This window comes from Corvus hawaiiensis, chromosome 6 (genome assembly GCF_020740725.1).
Source record: "Corvus hawaiiensis isolate bCorHaw1 chromosome 6, bCorHaw1.pri.cur, whole genome shotgun sequence".
NCBI lineage: Eukaryota > Metazoa > Chordata > Aves > Passeriformes > Corvidae > Corvus > Corvus hawaiiensis.
The window spans coordinates 41333667-41345999 of record NC_063218.1 but is presented as its reverse complement, the minus strand read 5'-3'; the positions used below and the strand labels follow the sequence as shown (position 1 = coordinate 41345999).

General features: G+C 48.6%; 1 protein-coding gene across 5 annotated transcripts in view; it reads left to right on the top strand.

The window, feature by feature from the left end:
• Positions 1–560: 560 nt before the first annotated feature.
• PRDM11 (PR/SET domain 11) overlaps positions 561–12333 on the top strand; it is a 49347-nt gene continuing 37574 nt past the window's right edge. The window contains exon 1 of one of the 5 annotated variants that reach the window (XM_048305823.1): positions 561–686. Coding sequence is in view for 4 of the 5 variants with exons in the window: in XM_048305822.1 (XP_048161779.1) it covers positions 969–1193 (225 nt within the window). In the remaining variant the exon portion in view is untranslated. Of the gene's footprint in view, positions 687–939; positions 1194–12333 lie in introns of those variants that run through there. The other 4 variants (XM_048305822.1, XM_048305824.1, XM_048305828.1 and 1 more) reach the window with 4 other exon arrangements.

The window sequence follows — 12333 nt, the reverse complement described above, 5'->3', positions numbered from 1 at the left end:
CAAATTTAATGCTTGCAGATGGTTTTATTTAGAATTTGTTTTATTGGTGAGACATGCTTCCTCTGTTTATTAAATTGTGCCTACTTTTTGTCATCCGTCATGTTGCTCACAATTTCTGCACAGAGCTGGAGGGTAGGGTTTGTTGTTACTGTTGCCGTTGGGTGGGTTACTTTTTTGGGGGGTAATTTGAAATATGATCAAGGTCCGAGCGCCAGGGAGACACCGCGTCTTCTCATTCACTTTTTTCCCGCAGAAGAGCATGAGGTTCCCGACGGGCGGGCAGAGGTGCGGGGTGCTGCCGGTGGGACAGGCGCCCGGCACGGGGCAACTCCGCCCCTGGTCCTGGCCGGCGGGGGAGCCCCGGGGCACGGCCGCGGGCGGGGGTCACGTCTGGCCGCCGTGCCCCGGAGGCGGGCGGCCCCGAGGGCGCGGGCGGGCGGCCGGGTCCCGCTCCGCGGAGCGCCGCGGCGGCTGCCGGGCGGCGGCAGGTGGTGGCCGCGACAGCGCCCGGGGGGAGCCCGGCGGCTCCTCCGGGACGGGCCCCCTCGGTCGGCGGCTCCCCCCTTGCGGTGCCCGCGGGCCGTCCGGGCGGGTTTTGTCCTCCAGAGCCCCCCCGAGCCCCCGGCCGGCCGCGGGGGCTGATCGCCGGCGGCTCCGCGCGGAACTCGCAGGCTCCGGAGCAGGAGGTGGGAACCGCGGGCGGTTTGGGCTTGCTCGGCGTCTTCTGCGCTTGGTTTTTGGTGGTTTTCCCTCCCCTGCTCTATGCGGCTTTTGGGGTTTGTTTTTTATTATTTTTTTTCCCCTCCTCTTTTCCCACCGCGGGTATTTGGAAGGAAAGCAGGAATGCCGCGGCCTCCAGAGAGCCTCGGCGGGCCGGGCCGGGCCGGGCCGGGCGGGCCGGCGGCGCCTCCCCCCGGTTCGGGGGGTCCCCGGGCTCGGCCCCCGAACGCCCCTCTCTTCCGTTCTCCATGTCATTTCCTGTGCTAATAAGATGGTGGTCACGGCCGGGAGGGAGGGAGCCGCCGCTGCCGCCTCCGCCGAGCCCGGCCCGGCCCCGGGACCCGTCCTCGCCTGGGACTAGCCAGCGGGGCCGGCGGGGTGGGAGGGCGCAGCCAGCTGGGCTCCCCCCGCCCCTCCCGGGCGGAGCGGGCCCCCCGACGCCGAGGCGGGCTCCCCGCGCCCGCAGTGCCGAGGTGAGTCAGCCTCGCTGGTAGCCAAGGTGGCCACGAAAATGGCTGCGGAGCGCGGGGGGGGAGCCCGTCCCAGCCCGGGGGGGAGGTCCGGCCGGGGGGTGCCCGCAGCGAGCAGGACGGCGGCGGAGACCCGCGGGCGCAGGTATCGCCTCCCCCCCCCCCCCCGCCCCGCTTTTCCCCCTCGGGGCGGGCTGCGCGGGGCCCGGCCCGTCCCCGCCGCTCCCGCCGCGCCGCTCCCGCCCGCGCCGCGGCTGCGCCCGCCCGGCCCCCCCGCCCCGCCCGCGGCCGCCAGCGGGGCCGGCGACTGACGCGGCCGGCGGCCAATGGGCGGCGGGGGCGGGCGGGCGCGCGCCGCTTTGGAACGCGGGGGCGGGGCGGCGCGGGGCGGCGGCACCCGGGAACCCCGCGGGACACGGGGACACCGCGGCAGCGGGCACACAGCCTGCGGCATCGCCCGCGCCCCGTGCGCTGCGCCAGGGTAGAGTTGCCCTTGCGTCGCGCAGCCGGGATGCTCTCTCAACTCGCGCAGAAAACTCCAGCTGCATATTCTGGGGCCTTTTCCCCTCTGTGGGTTTGGGGTGGTTTTTTTTAGTTACAAAACTTCTCAAACTTCTTTGCAAATGGTCCGGTATCACTTGTCGTATTTCAGAGGGAAATGGAAGATGCCTCCAGAGTCCTCTTTCGGATCCCTGAAAAAAAAAAAAAAAGCTGGCCCGTGGGCAAAACTGTTGGCTCAATGTTGCTTCCTCTTTTTCCTGTGATTAATGCCTCTCATTAGTGGGAGGAGAACTGGCAGAACCAGTTAAAAAAATACCTACCTAACCGTAAGATAGGATTGTTTTCCAGCACTGCAGGTGTGTGCAGAGGTTTGTTAGGCAGCAAAGGAGTCCCAGCCCCAAATATCCAGCAGCCCCTTGGATCCGGTCCTGCCAGCGAGGTTTAACTCCCTCTGAGTCTGGCGAAGCACAAGCTCGCAGCCTGGGTTGGGCTTCACGTCCCCTAAATTTCCGTTTGTCTAATCACCAAGATTATAAGCAGTGAAAGTGGAAAGGGAAATGAGTCTCCTGACTTTCTAATGAATTGTGTATAAACCCAACAACAGACAAGCATGCCTGATGAGGACACTGTGCTTTTGCTTTTCAAGTGCGAGCTGCAATCAGAAACAAAAGTATTGAGATGATGGGTGTTTGCTTCTTGCAAGGAATGCTTGGACCAAAGGTGCTCCTGCTCTAGAAGGAGTAGTTTAGCACAGGGCTGAGTGATGTGGGGTTCTTAAAACACGTGCAGCCTGCAAAGAGTTCAAGTGTCAGGGCTATTGGTGTAGCCAAGGACTGTGTTAGCAAAGGAGGGGTTGGCTGCTGGAATCACTTACCGGGGAGGATTTGAGGTAGCCATGGGAGATGCCCAAGTTTGCCCTGGCTCTTGGCTAGATGCTGAATCGACCGATCTCTCTGCAGCATGGAGTAGCAGGACCAGGGGAAGTCGTCGTTCCCTCCTGCCCAGGAGTCAAGTCAAAGGCTGCAGCTCCTTTCCAGCTGTTTGTGGAGCATGAAGGAGGTCCTCAGGCTCCTGACTTAGTCCTGGCTTTGGTGCAGAGCTCTCTGGTTTTGGGATACATTGTTCCTCTAGCATCTTTGTGGACCATGCATGAAGCATGGTGCTTTCTGGGGCAGTTTATGGGGCATTCTCACTGTGAGCCTTATAGGTCACTGATAGCAATTACTTGCACTTTTTTAACAAGTAAGGGAGAGGATTATTGTGAAGGTAATACCTGATTTTAAATAATGAGGGCAAAAGCAAGAACTTCTTTGAAACCTGATTTTTCATGAACTGGTGCAAGGTCCATCTTATTGGGATGGGATGGGGGCAGCTTGTTGCTCGTATTCCTTGCTGGACAGTGAGGGAGCTGCTTGAAATTGGTAGGACCAGTGTAAAGGTTGTGAGCACTGCACGAGGAGCCTGAAGCAGGAAGGCTCCTGCCCTGCAGCAGGCTGGCTTTGTGATCAGGGGGACTCAGGTAGTGTGCAGAGTGGAAGTTGCCACTCTGAGTCAGGAATCAAAGTATGTATATTGAGGAGAAATACCAGCCCAGGCAAGAGAGGTCTTTTGTCTTTTTATAGAGAGTGCCATGTACACTTTATCCTTCTGTGGTTTTTTTAATATTCTTTTTTCCTTTAGTAACTCCTTTCTCATGCTGGTTAATTCCCAAGTAGAATTGTGGGGTTTTAAGGGTTTTTCTTCCCCATGTCCATTTATGCAGGAGAAGTGCATGCTTTTACCTAGCTCTTTATTATTAATGTTGCTGTTAGTAGGGCCTGTCTCTTGCTGGTTCATCTATAAGTGCTACTAAACCATTCCCAGAGCTCTTAAAGTGCTGCCTAGTATTTGTGACATTTTGGTGTAGCATATTTAAAGTCATTATTGCCAATCCGGTGGTACGTGGATGTGAAAATTTGCACAGAGAAACTAAATGTATTCCCAAATACAAAATGGTTTGGGTTTGTTTTTTGTTTGATAATCAAATAATAATACTGTAGGTTAACTTGGAGACCTTTAGAACAAAGAAATAAGCTGCTAAAACTTGATCTGAAGATATAAGACTGGCTACCCGTGAGAAGTAATGACTGTTGTTCCCAGGGAGTGAGCGCAGGTGGGAACTTCTGATGCCTCGTCTGCACTGGGAACGTGTACCTGAGACCTGTGGTTTTCCTAAGTAAAGCCGAAACAAGCAAACATCACTTGTATTCCTCAGTTTGCATTGCAGCTTTCTGGCCTTTCAAGAAATCTGGAGTCAGCTGGATGCACATCAGGGTTTGCTTGATGTATCTCCTTGTGTCAGTGCTGAGTTGTCTGATCTGTTCTCTCACCTGAGCAGAGACCCTTCAGACTCCGGGTCTGAGAGCTGCTTGAGGCACAGGCGTGGCCGATGAAGGGGAATCAGCACATGCAATATCCGCTGGCATTGAGCAAGTGGCAGAATTCCTGCTGGCCTGCAACTGGGCAGCCCTGCTGTGGGATGCTGGCTTTGCTGCTTCACGTTTCACCCCTTCTCGTGCCTGTGGCATTTCTCATTGTAAGCGCGTCAGCACTCCTGCCTGAGGGTCTCTTGTAGTGGGTGAAGTTTCTTGGACCAGAGCTCTTGTGCAGCTGCAGACAGTTTTAATGCCTCCTCTTGCAGTGACCCCTCTGCAGTAGTGGAGTAAAGAAGGCTTTAATTTCACAGGGTTTTCTGTTCTCCCTGTGACCTCTTCTCTGCTACCAAAGGTGTTCTTAAATAAAGCCTCTAGAGCCATGTTCCTTCTAAAGCTACATAGTAAAATGTGGCTTTTCAGGAATTCCTGCTAGTTAAACTTGTCTGTGCAAGTGGATTCCAGTAGCAAGTCCAACCACCCTAAGAAAAGCAGAGGACAAGGTGAGAGGTTTGTGTTGCTCTGTATGGCATCTTTGGAAAGAAGATGAGGGAAAAGTGCTTTGGAAAGAAAAGAATTTTGCAGGTACAAGAGGCCAAAGAGCAATGGGAAACAGAGCAGTCCTGTGGCATCTTTGAAAGGTGGGAGCAGCTGAGGTGGATGGAGAGGATGATAAGGAGGGCAACGCAAGTATCCCATGTCAGAGAAGTTTTTCTTTATAATGTCCACCACATGAGGGACAATAGTGATAGAAAAGACAGAGAGAATTGAAATCAAAAAAGCAGAGATGAAGGAGTAAATTTTGACTTGGCAACTAGAATCACATTTTCCATGTGTTTTTTTAGAAGTTGGTCACTGTCCTCAGCACATAGGCTTTGAAGTTCAGCTGGAAGTGAAGGTGGTACTAGCACAGGCATTTTTCCAACTTCCATCCCAAGCTCTTCACAAAAGTGCAAGAACATATGTTTCTGCAGAGAGACAGTCAAGCACTTAAAAATACTGTCACTTAAAGCTTTGCTATTGTGTTTCTTGGTCATTGCTCCCTTTGTGAGGGCAGGATAGCTTGTATCCTTCAGAGCTGTTGCTGAAAGGCTGCTTCTCTCTGCAAGGCTGGGAGGCAGTACTCTGGCAGTACTCTGGCTCAGAACAGTTTCTCTACAGTCAGAAGGTAAAAGCATTATACATATAATTTAAGGTTAAGCTGCAGAAACTGGCAGCCTCCAGCAGTCAATCAGTAATGCGTACTGCAGAACTGTTTCAGTGCAGTCCTTCGCTCATGGACAGCCATCAGTAAGGGGCCCATCAGAAGGGTCAGTTATAAGCCAAGTTGTCCAATTTGAGCATGGTCTGATAAATGGCTTCTTTCTCTGACCCCTTTCTTCTCTCTTCCTTAGGCTTTGGCTTTTCAGCAAGGCTAGTTTTCCTTCACCTGTAGTGACTTGTCCCGGAGGAGGGACTGCTGTTCTAAAGCCTTGGCATCAAGCCCTACTGGGGCTGCCACTGCCGGCACTCACCTTGCTGCCTGTGCTGCTGTCAGCTGGGGCTGGCTCCTGCCCATGGAAGCCTGGCTGTGGGTAGTGGGGGAGATGTATAAGGACAGGGTGGTAAAAGTTCATGGGAGGTGATGTGGGGGATTATCTCACGTGGCAGCTCTAGGGTTGCTGTAATTAGCTTCCCTGAGAGCCAGCAGAGCTCCTGCCTTGCTCACTGGGGAGCTGAGGCACTGAGCATCCTGTGCTGGTCCCCAAGCCAGGTCATCTCTGTGGGCTGCAGAGCACTGGCTCCAGGCTCCTGACTATGGATCAGGGCGTCTGGGGTGCACAGCTGCAATGGTCCCGGACTAACACCCTTTCAGAGTGTTTCAGAGTGTTGAAGGCTGCTAATTGGAGCTGATATTGGTCAGGACCATCAGTCATTTGCAGGCTGATAATCAATATGAAATATTTTTCAGTACATTCTGGTTTTAGTACAATGAAGCTTTATTTTGAAAATGTATCATATAAACTGCACCATAATATGCTGGGTGGAGTTAAATGTGGTCCTTCAACTACAGACTCAAACTAAGTGTTCACAGCATCTTCCTTGAAAGATGTCCTAAGTTTGACTGGAACTACCTTTCCACTCCCAGTATGTTCCTCTACACCTTTCATTTGTATAAACCTTGACTTCCTCATGTCTGTGTATACCAAGGAGGTTTGCTGTTGTTTGGGTTTATAAATTTCTTTTCTTCTGATGCTGCTGGAGTACTTCATGTGGTCTGCTGCTTTCTTTGAATTGGAGACTCTTTGCTTGGAAACGCTAATGAGAATGCTAAATATGCCACAGTTTGCAGAGTCCATTCTTTTTATCCATTCAGGGGAAATTACTGAAAACACTTGGAAACTGGCTGAAGAAAAAATCAATGCTGATGACACAGAAACATACTTTCATGAACAATAGAATATGTTCTATAGTTGTCATTTTTCACACCTAGGCTTGCTGGTTATCTTTTCCAAGATCAAATTAGTTCAGTCTTTTGAACTAATAGATGAAGAAGAGTAGATGCTTTTGAATTGCTGATTTTGAAGAATAGATACTTTTAAATTGCTGATTTTCTCTTCCTTTTCTGATTGCAAAGAGAACATTCTTATGTATGGTGCGTTTGTAAGTTGCTTAGTTCCTTGAAAATTCTACCTCAAGTAGTGAAGGGCCGCTGTGTGGGTGTAGAGCTGTCTGACCCTTAGCGCAAAGTCCCACCAACTAATGCTGCATTGCTGGTGCAGAGGTGGTACCTCCAGAACTGTGGATCCACTGATTGCATCTCCTGGACGTGTTGAGAGCTAGCACTGGCTAAATCAGATGCTAACATAGCCTTTCTAGGCGTAATGGAGTTAAGTGGTGATTGCCTGGGTGTTTTTTTTAACCAGGTCTCATTCCTAGTCAGGTATTGAGATGTCGCTTTTGAATTCTTCTAGGATAGTTGGTGAACATTTGTAGTTCCTTAGTGACTTGCACATGTGAAGTCACTCTGACATGCTCCCTCTGCTTTTTGGACTGGAATTGAATGAGTTCATGGGCTCTTTCCATGCTTCTGCTAATCAATGTTTTAAAAATGTCCATAGTGAAAAGGACCAGATATTTCTGTGCGGCCCAATACCTTTATGTAGGGGATGCACTTGAGGTTGCGCGTATGGACCAGAAGTGCTTGGTCCCCGCTGGAAAACTTTTTCTAGTTAGCTGTGTTAGGATATACAGGGTCTGAACACCCCTCTCTCAGTATGGAAGAGAATGTGCAGATCAAATTGTGGTGGTGGTGAATTCAGCACACGGATATCTGGTTTCTTGGCAGATCCGACACTGGGAGTATCTGGACTGCTGCCTGCCCCAAGGAAAAGGGGGTCGGTGTGACCCATGCTCAACCACTACTCATCCAAGCCATGTAACATGAGTCCCTAACCTGTAGACAGATTTACCAGTTCTGAATAATGTCTGTTGTGCTGTGAGATCTTATCTTCCTAATGGCCTGCAAGAGGGTACAAATGAGGAGAAATAAATACTGCTCTTGCTTTTGCTTCCTCTGCATTTTGTGGAACAGTTGATGTGTTCTCATTTTGCCTGCTGTGTTTGTTAGTGCTTTTAAAGGACTGAGCGAGTTTGTCAGAATTTTGGGAACAAGTGAAAGTAAGATCTGCTCCTACCTTCTCATTTTCTCTCACGTACTCCTTTCCTTTTTGCTGAACAAGTAAAAAGAAAGGAGCTGCCTGCCGTGTCCTGAAGTCCGAGCAGAGTGAAACCACTGTAACAAGCGTAGGGGAACTGTCCTGTAACATCCTTCCACAGAAACAGGCACCAACTTGATAAATGGTGCCAAAGCAGGATGTTAGCTTTATTTTACATCTGTTCCCATAGGTCCCAATTGGAATAGGGATTCCCTAGCACCTGAGACTGCCTGCCTAGAGGTATTGGTACTCCAGAGGCTTTACAATTTTACATTTGATTCCTAAAGCTTTTGAGTTGGGTGGTGGGAATGGGCATTGTTCAATAACCAGGTGCCTTCTGGAAGTCCGGAGGTATCTTGGAGGAGTGGAAGTTCCCCATCTGCCTTTGGGATAAAGAGCTTTGGGTTGCGATTTGTAAGTAATACAAGTCTGATCAAAAAACTTTCTATCATGTGACTGTATCAAGAGTGAAGTCTTATTTTGTGATTCCTGACAGAATTTAGCAGTAGTCTTACAAAAAATCATTGATGTATGTTTAGGCGGACCAGCAATTCATTTTTGTTGTTGAGTGCGTCGTTGGCTTTGTGCAGGAAAAGGGAGCTCTGGCAAAATGTGCTGAGTTTTCTGACTCGGTGGGGCAGTTTGATTTTAGTGCATAGCTTGGCTGTGTCTCACAGATGTGTCTGCAAGCCTGTCCATCCAGTTTGGTCTTCTGACACCACTAAACATTCACCAGTGGAACAAAAAGACACCATACTGCAGGTAATCTTTCTTTTTTAAAGAAAGGAAAAGCTGGAACTTCTGGAAAAGTGTTGAGTGAAAGGCCGTCTTGTTAGAAGATGGATGTGCTTTCAGAGGGGCTAATTTTGACACTAAGGAAATATACGTAGAGCTGATTGCTGGCCAAGTGCCAGTCACTGAAGGGCACCAGAGGCTGAAATGCCAGGCAGTGCTGGTAGTGCTGGCACTTCAGCCCATGACGGTTGGGTTGCATGAATTATCTCTCTGCCTTCCAGCTAATTTTATCCTGTTGATTTTTCATGAATCATTTCCCATCTCTGTGGGTTAGAAATTAAAGTGGAAGTTTGCTAGCCAGAATAGCCACATCTGCTATTTAGAAACTAGTGTCTGGGGTTTGCTTCCTGGCCACCCCCACGCCTTCCCTTCCCTTTCCCTTTTTACCTCCATCATTGTTCAAATACATGAATCACTAGTGTTGCTCACCCACAAAAACTTTTAGGCTGACCAGCCTGCACAGGTGCAGGTGTCTTCTGGGTGCATGTGACCTCACTGTGGGTAATGGGGGTGGCAGGCAGGTGCTCAGTGCTATGTGGCAGGGTCCCAGGTGCACAGTGAAGCTGGCAGGACATGACTAGGGCATCTTGAGTTTCCTGCACGTGCCTTATAAAACATTAAGGGCACTCTAGTGTCTTTTCCCTCTCCCAACACAGCAGAAGAGCAGGAATGTGACAGTGGCCCAGCCTGTAGTGTGCCTACCAAACACTTCCTCACTCCAGCTTTTTTGTCTGTCCATGAATGAGAGTAAAAGGTCATTTGGGCAGTAAATTCACATCTCTGCTTCCCTTTGTTGAGCTGTGTGCCCTTGGCTGCCGTTGCGGCTGACATCCAGGCCAGCAGCAAGGGAAGGATAAGTTCATTATCCAGAAGTTGAGTGCTGCAAGCAGGGATCCAGGGACCCATATGGGAGCTGCCTAGCATGGGGTCCTGTTGGTGAGCAGAGTTTTGCTGGCAGCTGTGCTAAGGAAAAAAGTACATTCCCTTGAAATATAGTGAGCACTAGATGAATGAGAGGAGGTCTCTAGCTTCTCATGTTCATTTTTAATCAGTCTTGGTGGATCACAGCAAATGCAGGAGACTGAGTGCTTGTGTTGGGACAGTTTCGAAAATTGCCAAGTGGGTGGCCCAGAAAAATACAGGCTGGGTAGCATGACATCAATCCTGGGTAAATATAAAATTATTTATGCCTGAAAATTGTTGTCATGAAAAGTGTCTTGTACTCCTTGAAAAGGTCTGATTTTGTTCTTTGAGAACATTACCTTTGGCTTAAAGAGAGATCTCTATATATGATATATATTTACATATAAAAGGCAGTTAACTCAGAGTATGAGAACCGAGTTAATATCCAATGCCAGAGAATATCAATAAAATATAAGTGGCTTAGGAAGTGAGGGTAGTGATTGATAGAGAGCCAGCATCCAATAAATAAACTGAAGTGGCAGTATAAACAGTAAGGAGGTTGAAGGATACTCTAAGCTAAAGGACAGTACTAGCACACTAATAAATCAACTGGTTGAGGATTAACTTCAGGATGAACGTAGAAAATATCTTTTCAGCATCAAAAGATCACAGTTCTGGCATTGCCACCTTAGATGAGGGGAGTAAATAATCCAGCTATTTTAAGCTAGAGCTTGATCATTTTACAGAAGAGTCTTTGCAACATGATATGTGGAGCTATGTTTTCAAAGAAGTAGACTTGATGACCCTTCTCTTCAGATAAGGGGAAGGGAGAAGCCAGATCTGACTGACACTTAATCAGTGATGCAGAAGAAGACATGACTCATCACTGGCAAAATGTGTAGATGAAACATGTTTGGTGAATTGTAGCTGTTGATAGGGGCAGGACGGTGTAATGCAGTTTGTTAGGTAAATGAGGGTATTGAAACCAAATCATTTTCATGCAGACAAGTGGAGATTTATGAACCTGGAAAGGCATGTCCTGAACGTGATCTGTGAAGGCAGGCTTGTGTCCTGAGCAGTCCCGTGTGAGAGCATGGGGGTCAGAATGGGCAGGCGGCTCTGGGGAGCTTTCTGTGCCAGGTTCTAGCTGGAGAAGACAACCATGATTTTGGACACAAACAGGGTGGTAATGAATCAGGGTGAGGAGGTTGTTTTATGTCTGTAAACCTTATATTTACTTCAGACTCAGTCTTACATCAGTGTGGCTTTCTTGTGCCAGCGTCTTGAAGTAATGTCGAGAAAATTGGATGAGTTACACAGAAGAATGATGAAAATTGTTGGAAAGCTAAAAAGATACTGCATGGGTGCATAGCCAAGGCGCTGCTATGTATGTGGTTTTATTCAGTGCCTATCACTATTGCTATCCAAACACCTTTCAGTAGTGCCTTAAGGAAGAAGGCTTACAGCTGCCACTTAGTTGTACTCCTATTCTGTCCTTAGGGAGAAAAATGGTGAAATAACATCTAGTTTTAGTACTGGGGGTTTGTGTATGTTTGTTTTAACTTTATAAATATAAGTATATATTTATGTTGAAGCCAAAGGCAAAGAAGGGCAACTGGCAGTTCTGACCAAAGATGGTGAGGTTTATTACAGCCATTAACCTGGGAAGCAATTCTTTCCAGTTGCTGAAAGCGGTGTCCCAGCATGCCGGGTATTTCAGCCTTTCCCATCAGGTTCCAGGGCCCTTTGAAAGAACTGCTGCCTGGTGCCCAGAACCAGAGAGAGTCACACATGACTTGTCTATGATGGGGATTAACAACTGAGATGAACTCATGAAATGTTGGCTTCTCTTCTCATGCTAATCTCAGATGGAGTTTTTGTCCTGTTTGTAGGCTAAAAGTAAAGGAGTGGGATGTACAGGGTGTCAGTCAGATTGTCCTGATTCTCATTTCTACCCTTAAACTGTGAACCTGCGAGATCAATGCAGGGAGCTGAGTACAGCAAAAATGAGACATTTCCATGTATTTTAAAAATGCAAGCCACTTACCTAATCCTTTCAGCTGCAGTAAGTACCTGCCTTGGTTCTGTGGCATGTTGCACTGTTCCAGAAGCTTTTAGGCTGCATGGGAGCTTTACGTTGTCAGCATCCTGCTTGTTTGAGTCCTTACTCAACACTTAACATAGAAGTTGCATCATGTAATACCTGCTTTGAATAGGCTCGTGCTGATCCATAACAGCACATGGACCAGCACGTGGATCCTCTTTCTACTGTGAGATCAACAAAGGGCAAATGCTTCCAACTGACCGTAATATGGAATTTTGTGACAAATCCTGTAGAGCATCTTCTCTAGAAGCCATCATAAAGCAAACTTAAGACTGGTTCAGGAGTTATTTCAGAGGTTTTCTGTCTTCTTCTCCCTCTGAAACACGTCTGTCATGAAGTAGATCATGGGGGGTTTTGATAACATGTTTTGCCAATGAACCATGTAAGAGTGACTGTGAATCTCGCATCCATTTGAGATTACAGGAGGAGTTCCAGGTTGGCAAACTGGAATTTCCCTGTTCCTAACTTGTCTGCAGTCAGGATGGCAGTGAGAATTTGGTGTTGTGGTGCCCCATCCTGTTTGTCATGTCAGTTGCTGGTCTTGGGCAGGTTAAAACCACTGGCAACTCTCAGCCCTCCCTGCTGTAAAATAGGTTGAAGTCTTGTGGTTTTGAAGCTTGCTCTCCAGGCTTCTTCAGAAAGCTGCAGAAAAACTGGTGGTGTTTCCAGGTATCTTTCTTGTAGTCCTGACCTTCTTCAGTGTTTTTAGAATTTGAAACTCAAAAAAAGTA